At 47.1% G+C, this 24,158-nt stretch overlaps 2 protein-coding genes across 3 annotated transcripts in view; both read right to left on the reverse strand.

The window, feature by feature from the left end:
• rc3h2 (ring finger and CCCH-type domains 2) overlaps window positions 1-16,644 on the reverse strand; it is a 62,291-nt gene extending 45,647 nt beyond the window's left edge. Inside the window, exons 1-2 of one of the 2 annotated variants that reach the window (XM_080756237.1) lie at window positions 16,584-16,644; window positions 15,514-15,603 (exon numbers count right to left, since the gene is read on the reverse strand). The gene's annotated coding sequence lies outside the window, so the exon portion shown is untranslated. Of the gene's footprint in view, window positions 1-15,513; window positions 15,814-16,583 lie in introns of those variants that run through there. The other variant, XM_080756239.1, reaches the window with a different exon arrangement.
• A 4,580-nt stretch (window positions 16,645-21,224) lies between these two features.
• Window positions 21,225-24,040, reverse strand: LOC308310383 (uncharacterized protein; the record flags this gene model as incomplete). Its single annotated transcript, XM_080756727.1, has 2 exons — window positions 21,225-22,412; window positions 23,702-24,040. 2 exons carry the CDS (start codon window positions 24,038-24,040, stop codon window positions 21,225-21,227), a joined length of 1,527 nt encoding a protein of 508 aa, XP_080612853.1.
• Window positions 24,041-24,158: the final 118 nt, after the last annotated feature.

Below are 24,158 nucleotides of genomic sequence, written 5' to 3' on the forward strand. Positions count from 1 at the left end.
AGACAGTGAAGACGTTTTGTTTTCGTCTAGAAGCTCCAGCCGTGCCACGTCGGCTATACCCGACACCGGCATGTCAAGCTCGCGTTCGGTCCCGCCGGCACAGCCAAGGCCGGCGGAACCGAGCAGCAGCAGCAGCAGCCGCGCCTCGTCCTCCCGTTCCTCCACCTCCGTCGCCCCAGTCATTGCCAGCTTCGGCCAATTGAATTTATCCGTCGCCGACTGGACGGTGGCTGGACTTCAACGCCTGCTATCGGCGAGAGGGATCCCCTTCCAAAGGACGGATAGGAAGGCGACTTTGTTCGCCCTCTGGCTGGCCAAACCACCAAGCCAGCCCAGACGCGGCGCGGCCCCGCCCCCTCCTGCCTCCCGGCAGCAACAACAGGCACGTGTCCGGCCCACTTCCCCCCCCCTTCCTCCCTCACACTCACGCCGGCCGGCGCACGCTACGCCTGCTTCAAACCCCCCCTCCTCCCCCTCCTACCTCTCTCCTCCCCCCCCCACAAGCACGCCGGCTCGTGCGTCAATGCGCCCCGCAGGCAGGCGTGTAATACACCCCGCAGGCGGCGGTCGCGGCGACGCACCTCGCCCACTTCCAACCTCCCCCCCCTCCCCCCCCCCGAGCACGCTGGCACGTGCGTCAATGCGCCCCGCAGGCGGGCGTGTAATACACCCCGCAGCCGGCGGTCGTGGTGACGCACCCTTGCCCCCTCCCCCCCTCCTGCCCACCTGGAGCCCCCACAGCGCCAGGCCCGCTACTACTCACACCCCCTCTACCCCTCCGGCCCACCCCGAGCGCACTCACCGCACAGGGCTCGTTCCACCCATCACCCAGCACGCCACGGAGCCCCCCCGCCACCCCAGTATCCCCCCGCCGCACCCGGCCAGGCTCCGCCCCCCCCAGCATTCTCCGCCACCACGGCAACCACCCAGGCCACGCCTCCTCCAGACCCAGCCCGGGTATTTCTCGATGCTCTCCTCCCTGCTCCTCGGAACCTCCCAGACACCTTCCACCGTCCCTCCTCCCCGCCTTCCAGACGCCCTCCGCCCAGCCCCCGGCCCCCACCTTCACACTGACCTCAGCCACCCCGGCTGCCCCCCTGCAGGCCGCCGTACCCAGGCCATCCCCAGTCCCGCCTCACCTCCGCACCCTCATACTGAACGGTATACGTACGTAGACCTGGCAGAACTAATCCAACCCTCACTCACAGACCCCCTCAGGAACAGGGAACTCATCACCCCCCTCGGCTGCCTCGCACAACTCCGCCAACCCCTCCCCACACGGTCACGGGACCTCACCTCCACAGAATTTGCTTTCGCATTTTCCCTCTATAGAGACGTGGTGTGCTCTGCGCACCCTAACCGCCGAGCCGAATTGGACCAGTACCTCACTCTGGTCCTGGAGCTGGCGATTCGGTTCGGCGGCACGGGGTACTACACGTACCATGTCTTATTCACTACCCAGGCGGCCGCTTGCATCCAGCAGTTCAACCAGACCTTGTACTGGGGGGTCCTGGACCACGAACTCTACTGCAGGGTATTTGCGTCCAGGGCCTCCCTTTCCTGCGAGGTCTGCGGAGCCCCCTCCCACCCCGCCTCTGCCTGCACCACGGCCGTCCAGAAGCCACACCCCAAACCCGCATCTGCTACCGCATCCACCTCCTCCGCCCGCCCTCCAGCCCAATCCACTCGCTCCCGCTCCACAGCCCAACCACCCCCATACACCGCAGCCCCCCCCCCCCCCCCCATAGTCCCCAAACAATCTCCCAACAACCTCACCTCCCCCTCCACAGCCACAGACAAGCAGGGTAGGCCCATTTTCTATCAATCCGGCAGGATGATATGCAATAATTTCAACCACCTCGGCTGCTCTCAGTCGTCCTGCAGGATGCTGCATGCCTGCTCCTTCTGCGGAGGAGCCCACGGCCATGCAGCATGCATTCACAACCCCACGTGACTAGCCCACCACCTTAGCACCCCCGTCAAAATCCCAGCCCTCTCCCACGCCCTTCGCAACCACCCCGATCGCCAATTCGTTCACTTCCTCATCAACGGCTTCACCAACGGTTTCCACCCCGGCTTGCTAGCCATCCCCACCACTTCTCACACCTCCCACAACCTCCTGTCAGCCACCCAAGACCCAGCAGCGGTCGACACCCTGCTCGCCAAAGAGGTCAAGGAGGGCTTCATGATGGGGCCCTTCCACGAGCCTCCCTTCCCACTCTACAGAATCAGCCCAATCGGTATAGCCACCCGGAAATACTCGGGGAAGAAGCGCCTGATCGTAGACCTCTCCTCCCCCCACAATTCACACATCCCCAGCATCAACAGCCTCATCCCCAGTCACGACTTCTCCATGCAATATCACACAGTCAACCACGCCATCAACCTCATCCACCTCACAGGCCGTGGATCCCTCCTCTCCAAAGCCGACATCACCAACGCATTTAAGGTCCTCCCCATCCACCCCGACTACTGGCACCTCTTCGGAGTCCAGTGGAAGGACTCTTACTACTTCGCCGTCCGCCTCACTTTTGGGTGCAAAAGCAGCCCAAAAATATTCAATGCACTTTCAGACGCCCTCTGCTGGATATTAATCAACAACCACCCCATAGCCCACCTCGTGCACCTCCTGGACGACTTCCTCATTGTCGAGCCCCCTCCCCCCCACCCCGCACCCGGCCTCTCCATCCTCAGGTCCGTCTTCGCAGAAGTCGGAGTCCCCCTCTCAGAGGAAAAGACCCTCGGCCCCGCTACCCGCCTCGAGTTCCTCGGCATCACCCTGGACACCGTGACGTTCAAAGCCTCCCTCCCCCAGGAGAAACTAGACCGCATCACCCTCCTCCTGCAGAACTACCTGGTCACACCCCGCTGCACCAAACGCCAACTCCTGTCCCTCCTCGGTCACCTCAACTTCGCCCTCCGCATCATCCCCCAAGGCCGCCCCTTCCTATCCCACCTCCTCACCACAGCATCCTCCGTACGCTCCCTCCACGACCTCATCACCATCACCGAGCCATGCCGCACCGACCTCCGCCTCTGGTACCACCTCCTCTCCAAGTGGAACGGCATCACGCTGTTCTACGACACCCTCACCACCCACCCAGAAGACATCCAGCTGTATACGGACGCAGCCCCCTCCATCGGCTTCGGCGGCTACTACCAAGGGCGCTGGTTCGCCTCAGCATGGCCACCAGAGTTCACCACCCTGTCTCACTCCGCCACTCACCCCTCCTCCGCCCTTCACGAAATCTACCCAGTCGTCATAGCCACGCTTCTTTGGGGCCACGAATGGTCCCGAAGGAGCATCCTCATCCACTCAGACAACACTGCCACCGTCGCCATAATTAACAAAGGTCGCTCCAACTCCCCCGACATCTCACCACTCCTCCGCCGCCTCACCTGGACCTCCGTCACTCACCAATTCATCCTCCGTGCGGCACACGTCCCAGGTCACCACAACCAGATCGCTGATTCCCTCTCTCGTCTCTCATTTCAGAGATTTTGGCAGCTCGCCCCCGGGGCGGACCCCCAACCCACGCCAGTTCCTCCCTTTTCGGCAACAACATTCATCTGAACCCCCTCATCCGTCAACTCCCCATCCAAGCCCAACACCACATCCTCAACGGATTCTCGCCGGCTACCCTCACGACCTACCTCTCCGCCTGGAACGCCTTCAAGCGTTTCCACTCCATCTCTGGCATCACCTTCCCTTCCACTCACCTCCCGGTCATCGCAGCATTCGTCACCTACGCCCACTCCCACCTCCGCCTTCGCACCTCCACCACGCAAGTATACCTGAGCGGCCTCAAGTTCTTCTTCAAACTCCTCCACGGGACCCCATGCCCGTCCGTCACTCACCCCCACATCATCATGCTACTCCGAGGCCTTCGCCGCACCGAAGCCCCGGCTCCCTCCGGCCGCCAGCCTCTCGCCTCCGACACACTCCTCAAATGCCTGGCCACGCTCCGCTCAGGTTACCTGTCCCCCCTGGTCGACCTAACCCTAGAAAGCATGTTTCTCCTCGCCTTCTTCGGGTTTCTGCGCTGCGCAGAATTCACGTCCTCCTCTGCCCGTTACGACCCTTCCTGTCATCCTAGCCTCTCAGACATCACCTTCCACTCCTCCGACTCCCTCACTTTCACCCTCAAACGCAGCAAGACAGACCAACTCGGGCTTTCCTCAGCAATCCACCTCTTCCGTACAGATCCCCCTCTCAGCCCCTACGAACCCATTCTCCGCTACATCACCATGAGACGCTCCCTCAACGCCTCACCACACGACCCCCTGTTCACCACGGAGACGGGTTCCATCGCCACCCGCTCCTGGTTCCACAAGCACCTCCGCCGAATCCTCACTCTGTCTGGCCTTCCCCCCCAGCTCTACTCCGGCCACTCGTTCCGCATCGGCGCAGCCACCACCGCGTCCAGGCGAGGCCTCTCGGACCACCTCATCCGAATCCTCGGCCGCTGGTCCTCCCAGGCCTACCAGTCCTACATCAGGACCAACATCACGGACGTCCAAAACGCCCATCTCCACCTAGGCCGCCTATAAACCCTCTCCCCATTCTCGAGGGTCCTCACTCGCTCCCTTCCTTCAGTCCCGCACTCGTCTCCCAGCCAGCTCTTTTTGGGGCAGTTCCGGAGCAGAGACGCCCGCTCTCCGAGCGCGCTTACACGGCGTCCTCTCCCGAGACTACACCCCCATCCTGAGTCTCGCCCATCCCGGGTCCCCCCCCCCCTTTCATCATTCAATTTACCAATAAATGGTTGAACTTGAGCGAAGGTGTGGTCTCTTACTAAGTGAAGGGAAGTTGTACTATACAACGTAGTTTCGGGAGAAGAGGCCTCCTTCCGCTCGACCTTAACCACTCCCCCCTCCTTATCAATCACTCTCCTCCTTATCAAATCCACCTGCCCGTCATTGTCACCTGGCCAATCCTGCCACAATCACCACAGTATAAATACACCTGTGCGCCAACATCTACCTGTTCTCACTACGTGATCCAGAACAAACCCTCCATCCACCCCTTCTACCTCCACCTCAATAATCACACTTGTCTCCTTCTCTTTCAGGAACCCGGGCAGTTCCGGAGCAGAGACGCCCGCTCTCCGAGCGCGCTTACACGGCGTCCTCTCCCGAGACTACACCCCCATCCTGAGTCTCGCCCATCCCGGGTTCCCCCCCCCTCCCCCCTTTCATCATTCAATTTACCAATAAATGGTTGAACTTGAGCGAAGGTGTGGTCTCTTACTAAGTGAAAACTAACGTAATTTGTATTGTTGACCTTTTTCTAAAATATTAGTGGAACTTTTGTTCACACAGAACTATGTTTTTTGTGTCCATATCACTATACGCCCCAAAAAATAGTTCCATGTGATAGAGGGGTCAAAGTGGAACGACAGTTGCGCAAATATTTTAGAAATAGGTCAACAATACAAATGATGGATTCATTTACTTACACTGCGTGGCCCCAGCTAAAAGAAATCAACACACCAGCACGCCAGGGACCAGAATACTTCAAACCCAAACAATTAGTAAAAAATAGAACCACAAAACGCGTTTTAGAGATTAAACAACAAATAACAGCCAGAACCAGCAACTGCATTTATTTAATCACATGTGAAAAATGTGGTTTACAATATGTCGGAGAGACAGGTTCGCCTGCGGTCGCAACATGTGTAGGCACAGTGCACTGAAGTCTTTTAATTCCCCCCACAAAATGACCGGAACTACTTAATAGTGACAAAAACCAGAGCAGAACTCCCACCACGGGACTCGGGCAATCAATTAGTAGGCCTACAGTTGCAACAACTATATTAATGGCAAGTATTTCATACAGCTTAAGTTAAATAATTCTGAACTATCCCTTTAAACTAAGCATTAAACGTTTATATATGGAGACGACCTGCTTGACAGTGACTAAATGTAAAAACTATGTCTAATTTCCAACGACCTTTGCATATGTGTCAAGTTGAGGACAGCATGTCATGCTTTACATTCAGGCATCAATTACATTCAGGCATCAACACACTGTCTGTTCTGACTTGGTTGTTAGCATAGTGTATCAATCTTTATTAATCCCCAAGGGGGGATATTGAAGGAACATAATTATGGGAGCAGCGCTTAATAACGAAGCTGTGCATGTATATAGGCTATACTATACTTTGTTGAACTGGTCTGGTATGATTGGCCAGTGCATGGGAGTGGATGGGAAGTATATAACGTAGCTTTACCGCCAACTGTTGGCCAGCTGTCACTTGGCTCAGGACAGTCAGTTCTCTGTTGGGCCCCCCCTCTGACGGAGGTGGGCATCTGGACTTTCCTTTTGGGGTGCGTGCATGCGTGCGTGCGTGCGTGCGTGCGAGAGAGAGAGAGAGAGAGAGATAATCTGTCCCTCGGTGTGTCTGTGTGCGAGTTGGTTTTGATTTATGGACCGTGTGTGTGTGTGCAATCTGTGTCTCGTATTGTGTTATTGTGTAGACTGTAGAGCCATTCCAAAGTAACTGTTCGTTTGCTGCACAGTAGACAGCAGTACAGTATAGGGTGCATTAGAGACAGTATAGACAGCAGTACAGTACGCATCACTAGAGAGACGGAACTGTGCATCACAGTGTAGGTAAAGAGACAAAACAGACAAACTCTGTGCTGCAACTATATCCATTATTTTCTGTTCTATCGAATACTTTTTCGATTAGTCCTACTATAAATGCGTGTCTGCGTGCGTGCGTGTGTATACGGTCAAAATCGGCACACACGTTCCACACCCCCGCAGGGAGTGCAGTGCCCCGGTGTCGAGTCGGTCGGACCCACGGTTCTCCAGAACCACCGCGAAAGGCTCTGCCTGTGGGCCTAATCAGCCAAAGTCCCCTCACCTGTGCAATTCCCATGGGCACTGGGTCCCATTTTTGCAGTCTTTGGTATGTGACCCGGCCGGGGGATCAAACCCCCGACCTCCCAGTTTCAAGGCGGACACTCTAACCACCAGGCCACTGAGCTGGTTGTGTATGGGCACAAAAGGGACACAGACAGATAGTTAAAACGGGTGCTATGGCAAGTTGACAACGGGTATTATTGTTATTAAGTTGCGTCGTTCTCAATTGCGACGGGCACGTACAGGTCTAGTTCAAATAATCATATAAAGTAAGTAGGCTATGTAGGCCTATAAAGTAAGTAAAGTTTGTTTTTACATACATAGATCTATTTGTTTTCTATATCAACAAATCGATTAACCAGTTCGAGGGCATATAGTCCGACCGCTGTTCCCATCCCAACGCTCCGTCGGAAATCACCACCGGATCCCATTTTGTACAGAAATATTTTGTAACTTTTCAACTATACAGTGACAGTGACATGCCCAAAATTGGGAGTGATTGTGAATTGATTATTTTAGTTTTTTTTTAAATAATAGATTAAATCGATCAACAATAATGTGCACAACATAACGCAGAAAGAGCAAACTAATAAGTACTCAATTTAGGCAGAATTCATCAGAATATACCTGACGCTTGACCCATTTGACACCAGGGGGACTCTAAACTTGACAGTATACAGTATATTGTGTTATCAACTTGCGCTCCTGTAACCAGAGGACACCTTTTAACCCATGTTGGGCGGGATCCCCTCATGGTGTTTTAAGCATTATGTCATACTTTACAGCAGATCTACAAGGGGGGGGGGGGGGGGGGGGGGTCCCTGGAACAACATATTTTCAGATGGTGGTCGTGGCGAATTACATATAGTTTCTCTGGTCCTTGAAACGAAATATTGAGAAACCACTGACAAAAACTGTCATGCATGTATATAGAATCGTCCTCAGGTCTAAAAAGGTTAAAGGTCCATTTTTACAGTTTAAGTTTGCACTGGATCGTGCTGTGTTGCAGAAGGCAGGTGGGCGATCCCTGCAGGGTTGTCTGTGGTTAATGTGCAAAAAACTGCTGATGGACAGCTGATGGACAGCCACTTATGCCTCATGGACTCATGCCTCCCTCCCTCCCTCCCGCACGCACGCACGCACGCAGCTATGCCACAGGGGTCGGGGGATAAAACCTGAAGCCATGGAATGTGAGGTAATATTAGGACATGTGTCTGCCTGGCACTCCCCCCCCCCCCCCCTCCCCCCCCCCCCCCCCCCCCGACAACCCGGCCCCAGCTATACCGGAACACAGCGTTCTGTATTCACGTATACTGAGAAAAAAACCCGGGTTGTGCCCGTGTGTGTGTGCCTGTGTGTGTGTGTGCCAGTGTGTGTGTGTGTGTGTGTGTGTGTGTGTGTGTGTGTGTGTGTGTGTGTGTGTGTGTGTGTGTGTGTGTGTGTGTGTGTGCGTGTGCGTGTGCGTGTCAAAAACACTGATTGCGTAATAACAACATGAGCAAATTAGTTGACAGGGTTAGTCTGTAAATTGGCATCCCTATACTATGGGGGGGGGGGGGGGGGGGACATTCGCCAAAAAACTGCCGATCTACAAGCTCACAATACATTGCGTTTGCGACACATTGTGAGCTTGTAGATCGTGGTGTATTATAGTATATATAGGGACCACTGAAACTCAGGTCAAGTTCAGTGATTAAGTCTGGCAACAGTGTAAGCCCAGGCATCACACAGACATAGCCTTAGATACAGCCTGGGTGGGCAACTGGTGGCCCGGGGGCCCACCTTCACTTAATGCGGCCCGCATGTTAATATCAGACTACTGATATATTGATTACTTCATGGACTATAGTATTAAATGACTACTTAATTACTAGTATTACATGTGTTATTGTCTTTTTGTGTCCAATGTAGTTATGATAACAGTTCATAAAGTTAACATAACTATAACTAAATGCAATTGAAATTCAATAAAAAGGTCACTTTTCAGGATTCAGGAAAATTATTCAGGTTTTCAATTAAAATATAGCAAGAAAATAGCTGATCTACAAGCTCACCCCTGCCTTATAGAAGATCAAAATCCTTTAGAAAAGCTTCACATCACCCATGCCATGCCTACTGTACGCACGCGACCACGCCAACACAAAAGATTCCATAATTCAGAAGAGAAATTAATGACCTACATTTTGTTCTTGGGCTCATTAATCAATCTGTCGCAGACCAATTTAGGCTTTATATAGAAAGTCCTGCTGCCTTAGTATAGCAATACGATATATCTTTATATATATAGGCTTTGTAAGTCCTGGGGCCTTAGTATAGCAATAAGATATATCTATCTTTAATAGGCTTTGTAAGTCCTGCTGCCTTAGTATAGCAATAAGATATATCTCGTTCGACATGAAAACAAGCTGTTGTACAAGATTGGAATGGCTATTATTGTGTCCAAGGAAAGGAACAATGCAGGAGTAGACTATAGGCCATACAGTACAATAACAAACAATGATAAATATACACAATGCAGGAATATTTTACTATATACTACAATGAGAACACTACAGCAGTGGTTCCCAAAGTGTAGGCCTACAAATGGACCCTAACGGGTCAATTTGGTTCCATTTGTACACTCTCAGAGTTAAATTAACATTGATTACTAAAGTCTCATCATAGTGCTGAAGCATTGTGACAGCACAAATCAGGATCTAAAATAAATAAATAAATAAGTGAACAATAAATAAATGAATAAATAAATATAGGACCTGAACAAACTCTTCGGCAAGTAATGATTAAAAGTCAAGTTATTATGTGTTTCTCCGACAGGCACGCACGCACGCACACACGCACGCACGCACGCACGCACGCACACACACACACACACACACACACACACACACACACACACACACACACACACACACACACACACACACACACACACACACACACACACATATATATAAATATTCCTACATATTCCACTATAGTGGATTTCACTGTCTTCACTCCTCCTCAGTCTATTTGTTGTGACTGTGGGGGTTTGTTTGTGGAGGTGTGTGGTTTTATTCACTGTCATATTATAACATCATTTAGGTGGGCGTACGCCGTGCAAAACTATATCCGCGGAAGTGGACCAGCATGCAGGCTATTATTCACTGTGAAGTGATGGAGCAAAATGTTTTAAAATATAAATAGAATGTCTTTGTTATAGATGTATTAAAACATGTTTAAATAATACAGTATTTGAATTTGAATTGATAGCTATAATAAAAAAAGATTAAAATGAAATCATGACTGTTAAGTGTTAAGGGCTTGATTCCATTAATTGCACGATACTATACGTGCAACAAATCGTATCAAGCCAAGGCGTTATTTAACTGAAATATACGAGTGGTCCAGAGCCAGAAGCTATATCTTTTGAGAACCTGCACTGATCTATTCCTATCCCACCGTTACACTTCTCTCTTACTTTATCCATCCTCCCATTAAACTCAGATTAACTGATACAGTATACTGATGGGCACATTTCCTAATAATGATGACTCAATCAGGTATAAGCTGGTAGACTGCACCCTTCTTGAGAACTCCCTTTTCTGTGGAACTTCTTAACCTCAGACTTCCCAGTAACTGATAACATGTATGCACTTCCACGTCCGCCAAAAGTATAGTGCATTGTTCCGTGGAAGAAAATGCAAAGTCTTCACTTTGCTACAATTCTAAATGCATGGTCAGGGACCACATGCAATACCTTCACGGACCACCAGTGGTCCACGGACCACCTGTTGAAAATCCCTGATATAGGCTATAATTGCTATATCTATAGGAAATCCTGGTTTGCATGCTTATAGCCTATAGTGGTTCCCAAAGTGGGGTCCGGGGACCCCCACGGGTACTTGAGGGAGTTCCAAGGGGGTCCCCATGCAGCTAAATGATATAGTTTTTGTAACCAAATGCAAATGGACCCTTATGGGTCTGTAACTCTGAGAGTGTACAAATGGAACCAAACGGACCCTAACAGGTCCATTCGGTTTCATGTTGTACACTCTCAGAGTTAAACTAGAAAAAGTGCTCTTCTGAGTGTGTGTGATGTTTGGCAAAATATAATATCTTATATATATGGGAGAAGTGGTACCCATACTCAGAAGAACAACCCAAAGCCACAACAGCTACGCCGCTACTGCAACGCCCACAACACCATCTTACACACCAGACTCACGCACACTCACTTCTCACACACACTCACACGGGCAGTGACGTCACACACTTACCCTTCGCAGTCTCTTCGCAGTGTGTGTAAGCGATCTCCTCATTACACGGCCCACGCCAACCCCAACCCAGACCACCAGCCAAATAGACTTTTCATTGGCACTAACACTGGCTCCCTTCCACACTCACGCCGGCAATGCATTTGTTTAATACACACATTAAAGTATTAAAGTACCCACACCCCCCAGGCAACAGTCTACGCTGTTGCCCAAACACGTCCAGAAACAAGGACTTTAACCACGCTACTTACATACACTGCAACTCGCTTACAATTCGCAAACCTGGCAACCTGGCAACACTGCCCTCTCTTCCCAGGCCCGCAAAATAAATGACTCGACGATTCCCCTAGTTACATCAACATTGTTCTTTGTCATTAATCGGATTGTGCCAAAATATCTACCTTACACCGATCACTTTGCCTATTTTCGCCACACAGCCAACTGCCCAGTACACATGTACACATACGCCTGCACGCACACACACGCACATGCACGCCTGTAAGCCCCCCCCCCCCCACACACACACACACACGCACACACCAACATGCGATTCATTAAATAACTATTTCTCCGCACGCGCGCACACAACATTATTCACGTGAAGCCTACAGGGAATTACCGACGGAATGTATATATATACACACACACACACACACACACACACACACACACACACACACACACACACACACACACACACGCTTAGAATTTATAGATGCGCGATTACATAACAGCTGTGCGTCATTATAGCCACACACGTCTCTAACTTGCGGTCACAGTCGCGAAACTTTTCAGTTGTGTGGTACTTTTATATTGATTTAACTGTAACAGAAAGTTCCCATCTCCCAGCCACGGAGCTGCAACAAAAAGCAACACTGTTTGTTTCTGGCCAGTGTTGCCAAATAAGCGATTAGTAAGTAATGTAATTTAATTTATCAGCGATTTTGGGATTATTTTTGTAGATTGAAAAAATATTGGGGGTCCTTTGCTCTTGCCATGACAATGTTTGAGAACCACTGCTCTAAAACAATATTAGACAAAGTTTGAGACACAAACACATTGCTCTCTCTCTCTCTCTTCTCCTTTTGTATAAATTAAATAGGCCTATTCATGATTCTGCTTATAGAGAAGTAGCCTATGTTAGTTTGTTTTATGGACTTGAGAGCTACTTTCAAAACCACCAGCTCAACATACCCACCAAATAAAACTATCATCCCATTGCTGCAAATAGTGACAAAATGTAATTGAGGGGCCTTTCATATAAACGCACATGCATGGGAAATAGAGGGGGAAAAATGCAAATCGTAGGCTTTTATTTTTGTTGGTATTTGACTTTGCTACTGATGATTGTAAGCAACAACAATTCAATTCAATTCAATAATTTATTTGCCATGTCAACAAGTTGATAGGAATTTGTCTTGGTTCATACTCAACATACACACAAACAAGAAGGACAGTACAATACAAAAACCAGCAGCATATGAAATTACATTCAGTTTTTTTTTTAAAGTGCTATATGCATATACTGTACTAGGAGTTCAACAAGTATTGCATTGTGTGTTTGAGCTGACAGGCCCTTTTTGATGTCAATCAATCAAGTCATCTCAGGTCATCTAAAGCGGCAGATGCAAAAATCGTTTTTTATATTAAAATTAAATATATTTTTAGTGCCATGTCATGTGGTCTACCTGCAAAGCCTTTGTAGATCGTGATCTACCATTTGGGCACTTAACGTCAGATCAGGGGTTTTTCTCGGCCAGCGCCAAAAATGCTCCCCGAAAGCATAATCGCAGCAAATACCGGCCACTGTGTACGAGCCTTAACATGTTGACTACACTACACTACACATAATAACTAATAACCCGTTTTCAGCTTAAAGCAATTATATTTCATTGAAGCAACTCCTTAGCATTGTTTTCATACCATGGATGTGATAAGAAAATGTATCAAACATAAGGGAAATATTAAATAGTATCGGGTGTACCAGTTTGGGCTTTTCTTTTTTTTCAATGGGGCAATACATTGATTAAACAAACGTTTGATTGATTGAGTTGTACAATGTTATACAACCCTAAACTACTTTTAGAATACACTACACAATACAATACAATTTTAGAACATATAATATTGGCCAATATGTCAAATATGTAAATATTACATATAATGGCATTGAATGGAAGCGGACCATTTGTAACACATGTTACAAATGACCCGCTTTTGCAAGTTTTCTTTGCAGTTGCTTACAGACCAGAATGAACGTGAATTCCGTCTAAACACGATGCAAACTAATGAAGAACATAAGCATGAACACATCCATGTGGATTTTTATTCACCAACACCAAAGACAAAAATTGTAGCACACATATACTCCAGGTGTAAAATTATACGCATTTTGAAGGTAAACACTTCAAACTTCCTGGGCACGTAGAGTACGTTGCTGTACACATACTGACGCGATGGCGTCATGGTGGCGTTGACCAATCAAGAGATAACGTCCATGTTACAACCGTGAAGCGTTACAACCTTGGCGGCTCTCCCCTACATTTGTTACTAACATTAGGTTGTGGCGAAGTAGAAACGTGGCGAGCAGATAGTGTGTTTTGGACAAACAGGCTAGGTATTGGTGTTGATTTGGGTCAACTGGACAAACAGCGTGGTGTTGTTTTGTGTCTGTGTTTGTGTTGGAGCACCTCAGTGTGGCCGTACAGGTCATGTGCAACCTCTTCCACAGAGAGATGGAGACACTAAATCTCAGCTGGACAAACATGTTGGCACGCATGCATCGCTGCCTTGCATGCTGTGTGCTACTGTTGAGTCTGTCACTTACTTTGACTGATTTATGGCATTGTCTTTCTGTTAAAATCCAACTATGTTAATTTAAGAAATCTGGGCATATAGGTCATTGTTTATTCTCTGTGCACACGTGTAGCCTATTGTATGTCAGACTGTATGTCTGTCCCACAGTCACAATCCTTTAGTAATTAGGCTGTGGAAATATTCAGGACAAAACAATGGTACATTTCCAATAACCCATCCGTTACTACATGTGGAGTCAACTCCCGGCATTTATTTCTTCCCATAGTGCGTGGCGAAGTAGCTCTGGGATGAGTGCGCGCGAAGCGCGCACGAAATTCTAGTATATATATATAGGTAAAATCAGGAATTTCCCTGTTACAGCGCCACCTTGAGCCTGATTTGGAGAAAATTATTAATGCCATGTCGTCCTCGGCCTAGTGGAAATGTGCATGTATAATGTCACGGAAATTGCACATGCACTGTTTGTGATTTGTGGCATTTTGTTTCAGACGGACCAACCATGTGAGCTTTGCAGGCCAATCAGGGAATGGGAAATCGTGCAGCAGAACCGTGTTGATCACATGACTATGGAGATAGTGTATATACCAAATTGTGTGATGTATGGATAAAATGTGTATAAGTATATAATCTACATAAATGTGTTTTGCCAAAATCGGCCTCATGGTGACGCTATAACAGGCCGTTGTGGAATATTTGGGGCAGAGGTTCATTGTTGACATCCAGGGAGTGTCATGTGCAAAGTTTGGCATGGATCGGGCCAACGGTGCCGAAGATTAGCTGGTAACGGACGGACGGAAGGACGGACAGACGGACACACGGACGGAGTTCAAAACATATAGCCTACTCTCTCCCCATGCCTTCGGCCTGGTGGAGACAGATATTTTACGATATAAATTGGGGTCCCATGAGAAATGCCATTAAATGGGGGTCCGTAGCGACTATAATGCATGTCAACCTGGGGGTCCTTGAAATTGGGTTTGAGAGTCACTGCTAAAGAGCCCTACAAATCCTCTTATGGAGGGTCCTCTTCAAATCTCTTCAAATGGGGGTCCGTGGGCTAATTAATGTCAATTTGGGGGTCCTTGACATGAAAAAGTTTGGGAACCACTGGCCTATATAATGCATGCATGCATGTTTGTATGTTTCTATACATATTTGTATATACATATAATTAAGGCTATATAATGCCACTATACGTTCACATGCATTCGTAAATCTATAAGACAATCTGCACTATTAAACAATTAACCTGCCATCAACAGTTGAAGACATGATGATGGTCCGGCGGTGGGTGTCGGAACTATAGCTATTTCTTCCATGGTCCAAAATAAACGATGTGATTGATTTCTGAGATCCATTTATAACGCTATATAGCCTACCTATATAACTCATCAACAGGAATTAAATTAGGCCTAGTTTATGTCATTAATCACACGTGCACAAAAAAAACATCTCGATTGTGTGAAACGATATCACTTCATTGTTCAGAAGATCGTTCAAGAATCTCGAATAGACTTAAAGCAGCGGAGAAGGAAAGAAAGTAGCCTAGCGCGCGTGTTGGCCACTTACCTCACGCACTGTAACGGAGACGGAGCACTCGGAGCAGTAGTCCTCTTCCTAGAATAAACATATTCATGGCCGCGTCCAAAAAGAGCGCATCTGGACTGGCAGCGGCAAAAGACACGGAGAAAAGATCTTCATATCAGTTGCAAATAAAGCATCCACAAAACCGAGCCGGAATAAAATGCACTTTCAGGAAGCCAAAAGGTGTGTGAATGAACGACACGACATCCCAGAGCATATCGATATTTAGAGAGGGGGTTCCTCTCCGTTCTGATTGCTATTTCCACTCCCCCCCTTTCCCTACACAGCACAGGTACAGTACAGCCCACACACACACACACACACACACACACACACACACACACACACACACACACACACACACACACACACACACACACACACACACCCTCCTCGCGGTTTTTGACAACCATTGCGTCTAGATCCCATCACCCGGAGGTATGACCGCGCTGCTTGTGAATTGTTGGTATGTGGTTGTCAAGGCAACCGCTAATGCGACACAATATAATTCATAATCATATAGTTGTCTATAAAGACGTAGGCTATTGTATATCATGGGGGTGTACATTTTTACTAACATAACTTGTGACTATCTCTTGAACTTGACTAGCCCAACTCATGAATTGTAATTATTTTATTTAAATGTTGTTATTTATGTAGTTTTTGTCATCTGTGTTTAATGATTTTTTTGTGTCCTATATATTGTTTACACATGGTCCAATATGCATGGTTGGACTGGATTTTGTACTTGTTGAAACTTTCTACCAATAAACATATTATTAAAAATCCTATTGATTGATTTATTGATTGATTGATTGAAGTATTTATTATCAGTTTGCAGAATGGGTACATGTTATATGAAACTCAATTCAAAGACTGTTACTGTGTACGACACATGGTAAAGCGTCACACTTATGTTTAGAACAGGGTCCACCATTTTCAATTAATCTTAACAAAAAAAAACACTTGTGCTCAAAGATACTTTAAAAATAATAGATATTTGTAAAAAATAATAATAATAAATTACTCGGATAGAAAAGTAGGTATGTACTCACTCTCGGCCAATCACAGTGCGACCGACGCCCGGGCTATGGGATAAAGAAAGACTACCTTGCTTTGACAGCTAGGGAGGGAGCGTGATCACCGTGATGGTATCCCTCCGCCGTGTCCGTGTGTGTTTGAACTGTGTCCCGCGGACAGAAATGCAAACTGTGGCGGTTGACCGGCGACCACCCACCTCCGCGGCGGAAGGAGACACCACCACGGACGCCCCGAAATCACGACGCATTTTCCGTCACGCTTCACGATACGCTCGTCAAAAAATGTAATATTTATAGGTGGTACTATTTTTAATGTTGTGTGACTCGAGCATGGAGAAAAGATGTAAAGGGGCAAGCCGGAACAAGCCGCTTTTCGAGGCGTGGGCTGTGTGTGTCTTAAAGAGACAAGACAGAAAAGGATGGACGCGCTTTGTCAAGTGCATGCGCGTCCACCTGCTCCACCATGGACCAGTCTATTGGAATAATAGCCTATACAGGCCTATCAATAACTTTGCTGAAGATGATAAGGTAATTTGTATGAGTGGATATAATCTTAAATCCTATAGGACAGTATATCTCTAATAATCAACTAGTGAAAGCACAAAGCACCTGACATTATATATAGGCTTTATTTAGGCTATATATAGGCCTAAACATTTTTAAAAGTGCTTCTTGATTATTCAACTATAATTCCTTTAAGTCTTTTCCTTTTTTTTGTATGAATATAGGCTACAGACTACAATACAGCATCTCCTCTGAGCCAAATCATCATCAGCCTTTGTACGTGGGTTCGTATGTGGGGCTGTTGTCTCTGCAGAGATTTGACAAATCTAAGGACATCATATTGCGTAGGAGGAAGATGATGCAAGTTTTAACTGGTTCTGTCAAGAGAAGAGGAAAGGGCGAGGTTGCGTGCACTGGCCATATATGGAGCGTGTCTTGAGTGTACAAGGGTGCGATGAGGTCAGATCAACATATGAAATGTCAGAACAGGTCGGTCAGCTCCATATAATGTAGATGTAAGGGTGGCAGCGTATAGGCAGTGTCTTGGGTTTGACAGGGTTTGATGAGGGCCCAGATAGGGCCGGGCCTTAATTTTGGGGCCTGTTGAGAACTCTAGTTTTCGCCGGCTGCCGGGTGCGGCTGCACTAATCATTTTGGGGTGGGCCCGTCTAGAAGTTAGACGGACAGGTATCAGTCAAATGGGAGACATCGAAGAGGACGGATGGATGAGGAAGGATCAACGTATATGGAATGTCAGAACAGGTCCTGACATTCCATAATGTTGATTCCTTACTTGATGCGTGAGGACATTCCCGTATATGGGCTTAATATCCCTGCATATAGTGATAGCCGGTCACGAGACCTATATAGGCACAATATATGGGGGCTTTCCCCTTTTTTTTCCTCCGTTGCTCTGTAAAGCACTTTGAGCTGCATTTCATGTCATGAAAGGTGCTATACAATAAAGTTTTATTATTATTATTATTATTATAGTGATGTCACGAGACCTGCATGGGCACAATATTGTGAGTGACGATTGTCAGTGAAAGATTGAGTGACGTGACGCTTTATTATATGTTTCAAAGCAGTGGTTTTCAAGGTATTTCTTTGGCCACGGACACCCATCTGAAATTATTTTGTGCCAGGGACTTCCATATACACATATACAAGATGTGTGTTAAAATGTTTTAGAAATAACGGTGATGGCTAGATAGGCGATTTTTAATGTAATTTTTAATTAATTAATTTGTCTATTATTCACTATGCAAGAATAAAAACTAAAAGCAGTTCTTGGTGTGTGTAAGACCCCATCACCGTTATTTCTATTGCATGATTTGAACGGGTAACGCACCATGAGTCAGAGTGCGGTGGTCAAGGAAAGTGTTGAAATGTTTTATAATTTGTCACAATTTGGGTGGGGGGGGGGGATTACAGATCTACAAGCTCACGACGCATTATCAAATGGCCTATATGTGGGGGCACGGTGGCACAGTTGGTAGTGCTGTTGCCTCACAGCTAGAAGGTCCTGGGTTCGATTCCCGCTGGGGACGCTGTGAGCACTGGCGATACCCTCACAAAAACATGCCGTAATCCTGGTCTCTAAAACTACCTCCCCCTGGCCAGCCGGGGTGCCTGATGGAGGGGAAAGGAACTGGTCGGAATAACGTGTCCCTTCCACGCGCTACGTCCGGCCGGGGAAATCTGTCTCTGACTCTGTCAGGTGAAAAGAAGCAGCTTGGACTCCTCATGCATAGAAGGAGGCATGAGGTCAGTCCGCTGCCCCCCCAGGTTGGCAGAGGAAGTGTAGCGCCCAGGATTACTTTAGATAATTGGCACTGCGGGTGAAAAGAAAACTGGGTTACAAAATCGTGGGATAAAAAAAAAAGAAAAAGAAAAATGGACTATATGTATTTCATAAACAGATCTTTGACTTATTAACAAACTTTGCTGAGGAACCAAAGCCCCCCCCCCCCTACACACACACATACACACTTTGAAAACCACCATTTTAAAGGCAATGTAATTGAAAGTTATCAGATTACTTTATTACTTCATTGAGTCATATTACTGAATTAACTACATTCTGAAATAAATGTGACTTGAATGATTTGACTTGATTTGAATGATTGAACATTGTAAATGTGATTAATATGAAAGCAAAACAATGAATTGCACAGAGGACACATGGGGCCCTGAAATGTAAATAGCATTTTAAAGCTGTGTATAGTTCGCAGCTTGTTCAAATTTGTAAATCACAATCTTCTACAGTAATGACAAAGGTAATAGCAATTACAATTGAATAACAGATCTGAACTACATATATAATACTATTTAAAAGATTGGCACTTTTTTTTTTTATCATGTAAACAAGACAACATTTGAATAGTGTTATGATGCCCTTTTCTTTCAGACAACCATATATTTCTCACACATCAGCTAATTGCTATTATAACAATCCCACTCATTAGGGCTAATTACATGTATAGTTAGTTACCTATAAGCTACTCTATTATCCTATTTGACTTCACCAAAAATATCATATAAAGCTAGACAAAACACCACATACTTCACAGTAACTGCTGACAATAACATGTGCAGTAGCCTAGCCCTAGTACGTTTTTTTTTTTTTTTTTTTTTACCTCATCCTATTATTTCATTTAAATTCTTGTGTATTTTAGTATTTTAGGCACTACACAATCTGGGAACCCATTCAGTAAAAAGAGAGAGAGAGAGAGACAGAGACACACACAGAGAGAGAGAGAGAGAGATAGAGAGAGAGAGAGAGAGAGAGAGAGAGAGAGAGAGAGAGAGAGAGAGAGAGAGAGAGATTATAGGCACTATAAAACTGATCTAAAACTATGCAATCTTTGGCTGCAGAAGATGGCATTTGGGAGAGCCATTTATATCTTTTAGTAGACATGATGAATCCCATATAAAGTGCATAAAGTAGTCTCAAATGTGTGTTTCACAGACATAAACGGGAAATCTAATGGTTGTTGAGCACCGTAGTGTACAACCACTGTATACAATACGACAGAATTAAACACAACTTTCAGATCAGAGGAGAAGAAAAAAAAAAACCTCTGTTCATTATATTCATCCTTGAGCCAGAAGCATCAATGCATTATTACTCAGGCTGCCAGTCTAAACTCACCCCTTGTAACACACTGTACCTTGCACTATAATGCCAATGTTATGCTCCGTTGTACGATGGTGTCACGCACAGAGAACACGTCACATCTGTGAGGATGTTGTGGGCAGTGTTGATTTCGTCGACTAAAACTATAAGACGAAGAATGTTCGTCGACTACCTTGTTTCACTGACGAAAACTAAATGGAAACTAAATGAAAACTAAGCTATGATGACTAAAACCAAATAAAAACTAGACTAAAACGGTTAGGAAGGGTCTAGCGAACAAGAGATCCAGTATAAGTCATTTTACACTTGGTTGCATGCTGAAAATAGCAGATCTACAAGTTCGTACATCTGCTATTTTCAGCATTTTACACTAAATGAAAACTGTTCAAGAGACTATGACTAAAACTAAAATCTAAATTTGCTGCCAAAAACAACACTGGGCTCATAGATCGGCTATTTCTGGTGCACGACACCATCGTTTTATATGACAAAGTATAAATCTTGAGATTCGGCTCAAACTTGGGTTTGACTCAAATCATTATCAATACAAAAGCCTACATCACTAACATTGATGAGCTTATGTGGTCAGTGGATACTGAAATCTGTTCAAAGTCAAGTCGAGTCCGTTCGCTGACAATTCATTCATCCAAGCTTCATGTGACATTTTCAAGCAGTCGTTTTGTATGGCCTCGGTATGTTTGTGTGCCATTGCATTGTTTTTATTCTGTTTTAGATCTAATCGTCAAAAGTCCAAAAGTAATTACAGCTTGTTTCTAAAACTATCGAGCTACATCTAATTTGGGAATAATGAGAGCCATACGTGTTGACATTCTGGCAAAATCAGATCGTACATCTGACCGAAATGCCAAGTCAATCTGTAGCCATTGAGAACAAATGTACGGCTACGTAATAATTATGTATTCTTCAATGGAATGGCCATTTTCAACTGTCACTGTCAACAGACAAGAGTATAAAAAAACAGCCTATATATCCATTAAATCACTGATTCGGCATCATTCCACAATCTCCTCAAACACGTTTTGCAGGCTACTCTTCCCGTGGATGTCTTTGAGGTGTCGCCGGAGGCCCGGCTTGTGAGCGAAGTGCACGGCGCAGTAGTTGCACTTGTGGGGCTTGTCCCCCGTGTGCAGGTTGAGGTGGTCCTGCAGCGTGGCCTTCTGGGAGAACGTCTTGTGGCACAGCGGGCACCGGAAGGGCTTGACCCCGGTGTGGACGCGGATGTGGCGCGTCAGGTTGCTCTTCTGGGAGAAGCTCTTGCCACAGAGCAGGCACAGGTACTGCCGGTGCTCCTTCAGGTGCCCCACGTAGCTCTCCAGGTGCTGGAAGACCCGGTCGCACCTCCGGCACAGGTACGGCCTCTCCACCAGCAGGCCGCCCGCGTCCTCCGCCAGCAGCTCCGCCCTGGAGCCCGGCGGGCGGCTCTCCGAGAGGTGAGCCCCGGCGGCGAGGCAGAATAGCTGGGAGTCCGAGGAGGAGGAGCCTCCGCCGTCTTGCATGTGAGCCGACAGCATGTACACTTCCTCGTCCTCCCTCGGACTCTCCTCTTCCCGTGTCCCGCCGCGGTCCTGCGAGCTGCTGTCCGCCAACCTCGACTCGGCGGGAGTGAGGCTCCCCCTGTTCGAAGAGGGAGACCCGTTGCTTCTGAAGAGCGCGGGCGGCCGCCGTTTGCGCCTGTGGGCGCCCATAAACGGGTAGACGTCGTAGCAGGAGCTGTGCGCGTGCACGCGCTGGGTCTCTCTGATGTCCTCTGAATCCAGGATTCCCTCCTGATTGGCTGCGTCTGACGACGATGACTCAGACGTATCTCCGCCCACCTTCTCGTCTTCTTTGGGCCCCCACAGCTCCTGGCTGTCCACCATGGCCTCTTGACCGACGCCGTTCCATTCTAACTTTGGTCCATTCGCCGCCATTTCCACCACGCTCGCTTCCCTCGGATCCCGGAGGCAGACGCCGGGCTTGGCCGTGTCCCTCTCCTGCTGGTCCAGGAAGCGGACACTTGGCCAGCCGCTGTCCGGTTGCTGGGTCTCCTCTCCTTCTCCCCCCGCGTGTCTCTCCAGCTTCAAGTGGGCCAGCGTCGGGTTGAGATACTGGGAGACAGCCTGAGCACACCTCTCCACCACCTGGCTCATCCGGAGGGCACTGGCCGCAGTCAGATAACTGACCAGCTCTCGGAGTGGGATCTGTACAAAAAGATCAATGGGAATGAATCATGCAGTTGGAGTTGAAGGTGGGTATGCCAGAAGGGGTTTGATTGATTAACAAAAAAATATTATTAACAGTTTGCAGAATTGCAGTACATTTCAAGCACAACTCGCGCGCGCACACAGAATTAAACACACACACACACACACACACACACACACACAGACACACACACACACACACACCACAAACATCTGCATTACTTCTGTATTATTACTAACATTCTACACATTTAGATAATGTAGAAGAATGGATATTTGTATCAACATTTGCCAACAGCATGGAATTGTGGGCCAAATCTTATCCAACGAAAAACAAAATATTCTTTTAGTTTTAGGTTCTGAGAGGCTAAATGTCATCATATGTTGGCTCCGTGGCTCAAATGTTGAATAAATAATGAGCCTTGATGAAGTTTCTTTCTGAAATGGGACTCTGAACCCTACCACACCCGGTCAAGTAATTTCCCCAAATTCAAGGTACCAAAAGTTAACTCTGAACTTGGTAGATCTGATTTTAGCTTCTGTGCAGGCCCTAATACATGGAATGACCTGCAAACGACATTAAAATTGACCACATTGGTACCCTTGAGTTGTTTTAAAACCTTGGCGAGCATACAGACAATCTGTAACTGTTTTTAGATAGCTTTTTATTTGTAAACCTATGTAATTCACATGTATACCTTTTGTTTTTTTCTTTTCCTGATCTTCTGATGTATTGTGATGTTTTTTCTATAGTCCGGCAGCCGACAGACTTCTTTTGTTTAAAGTGGAATATTTGTTATAGAGTCTTTTTTTTTGGACTAAAATATTGTCTATACATACATTCATGAATCCACTTGCTGACCGGCTGTCACTATTGGGCAATTATTTTTTCATTAACATCCTATGGCAGGCAAAATTGTCAAAAATATCAATCTTTCACTATGCATTAAGTTACAAGTAGCATGTGACATGTCAAACTAGGGGGTTTTCGTGATTCTGAATCCATTCCAAGCATTAGAATTTGCGCAAAAAACGGCCATAGACGTCATGACAAAGAGGTCAGCACAAATGTGATGAGGTCAACACATTTTGGGCAAGTGGCAACAAATTGCCCAATTCCGACAGCCGGTCAGCAAGTGGATTCATGAATATATAGACAATATTTTTGGCCAATAAAAAAGACTATATGCCAAATTTCCCACCCGTCCACCTCGACTGCCGGACTAATAATGATATTGTATTAATCGAGGACACTGATAGCCACTGAATTAAGAACGTACACACACCTCAAGTAGTCCCGTGTAGCAGGACAGGAGCAGTCTCCTGCCGACCTCCACGTTGGGCACCACGCTCACGTTCAGCTCTGCGCGCCCCTCGTGGAGGAGGAACTGGTCGCGCAGGAAGTCCGAGGACGCCGCCAGCACGGCGCGGTGGCCGTGGAAGTAAAGAGGGGAGGAGGAGGTGCACACGGCAGCAGCGGAGCCGTGCGCCGCCGGACCCCCGATGAGGAGTGTGACGTCGCAGAAGCGGCGGGCCTCTCTCAGGGCGTTCATTTTGCCGAGGACAGAGTCGCCGTGGGCGGGGAAGCGGAACTGGAGGTTGTTGTTGTCGGAGGACGTCGACATGGTGACTTGTTTCTGTTTGAGACGGAATGTATGTTATACTATATATACATACCAAAATTAATAGCTAACAGATCTGCTATTGCAATATATACACTGCGCATGGAATACGGATGTGTAT

This window comes from Protomyctophum bolini (genome assembly GCF_963924005.1).
Source record: "Protomyctophum bolini genome assembly, chromosome: 22".
Taxonomy (NCBI): Eukaryota; Metazoa; Chordata; class Actinopteri; order Myctophiformes; family Myctophidae; genus Protomyctophum; species Protomyctophum bolini.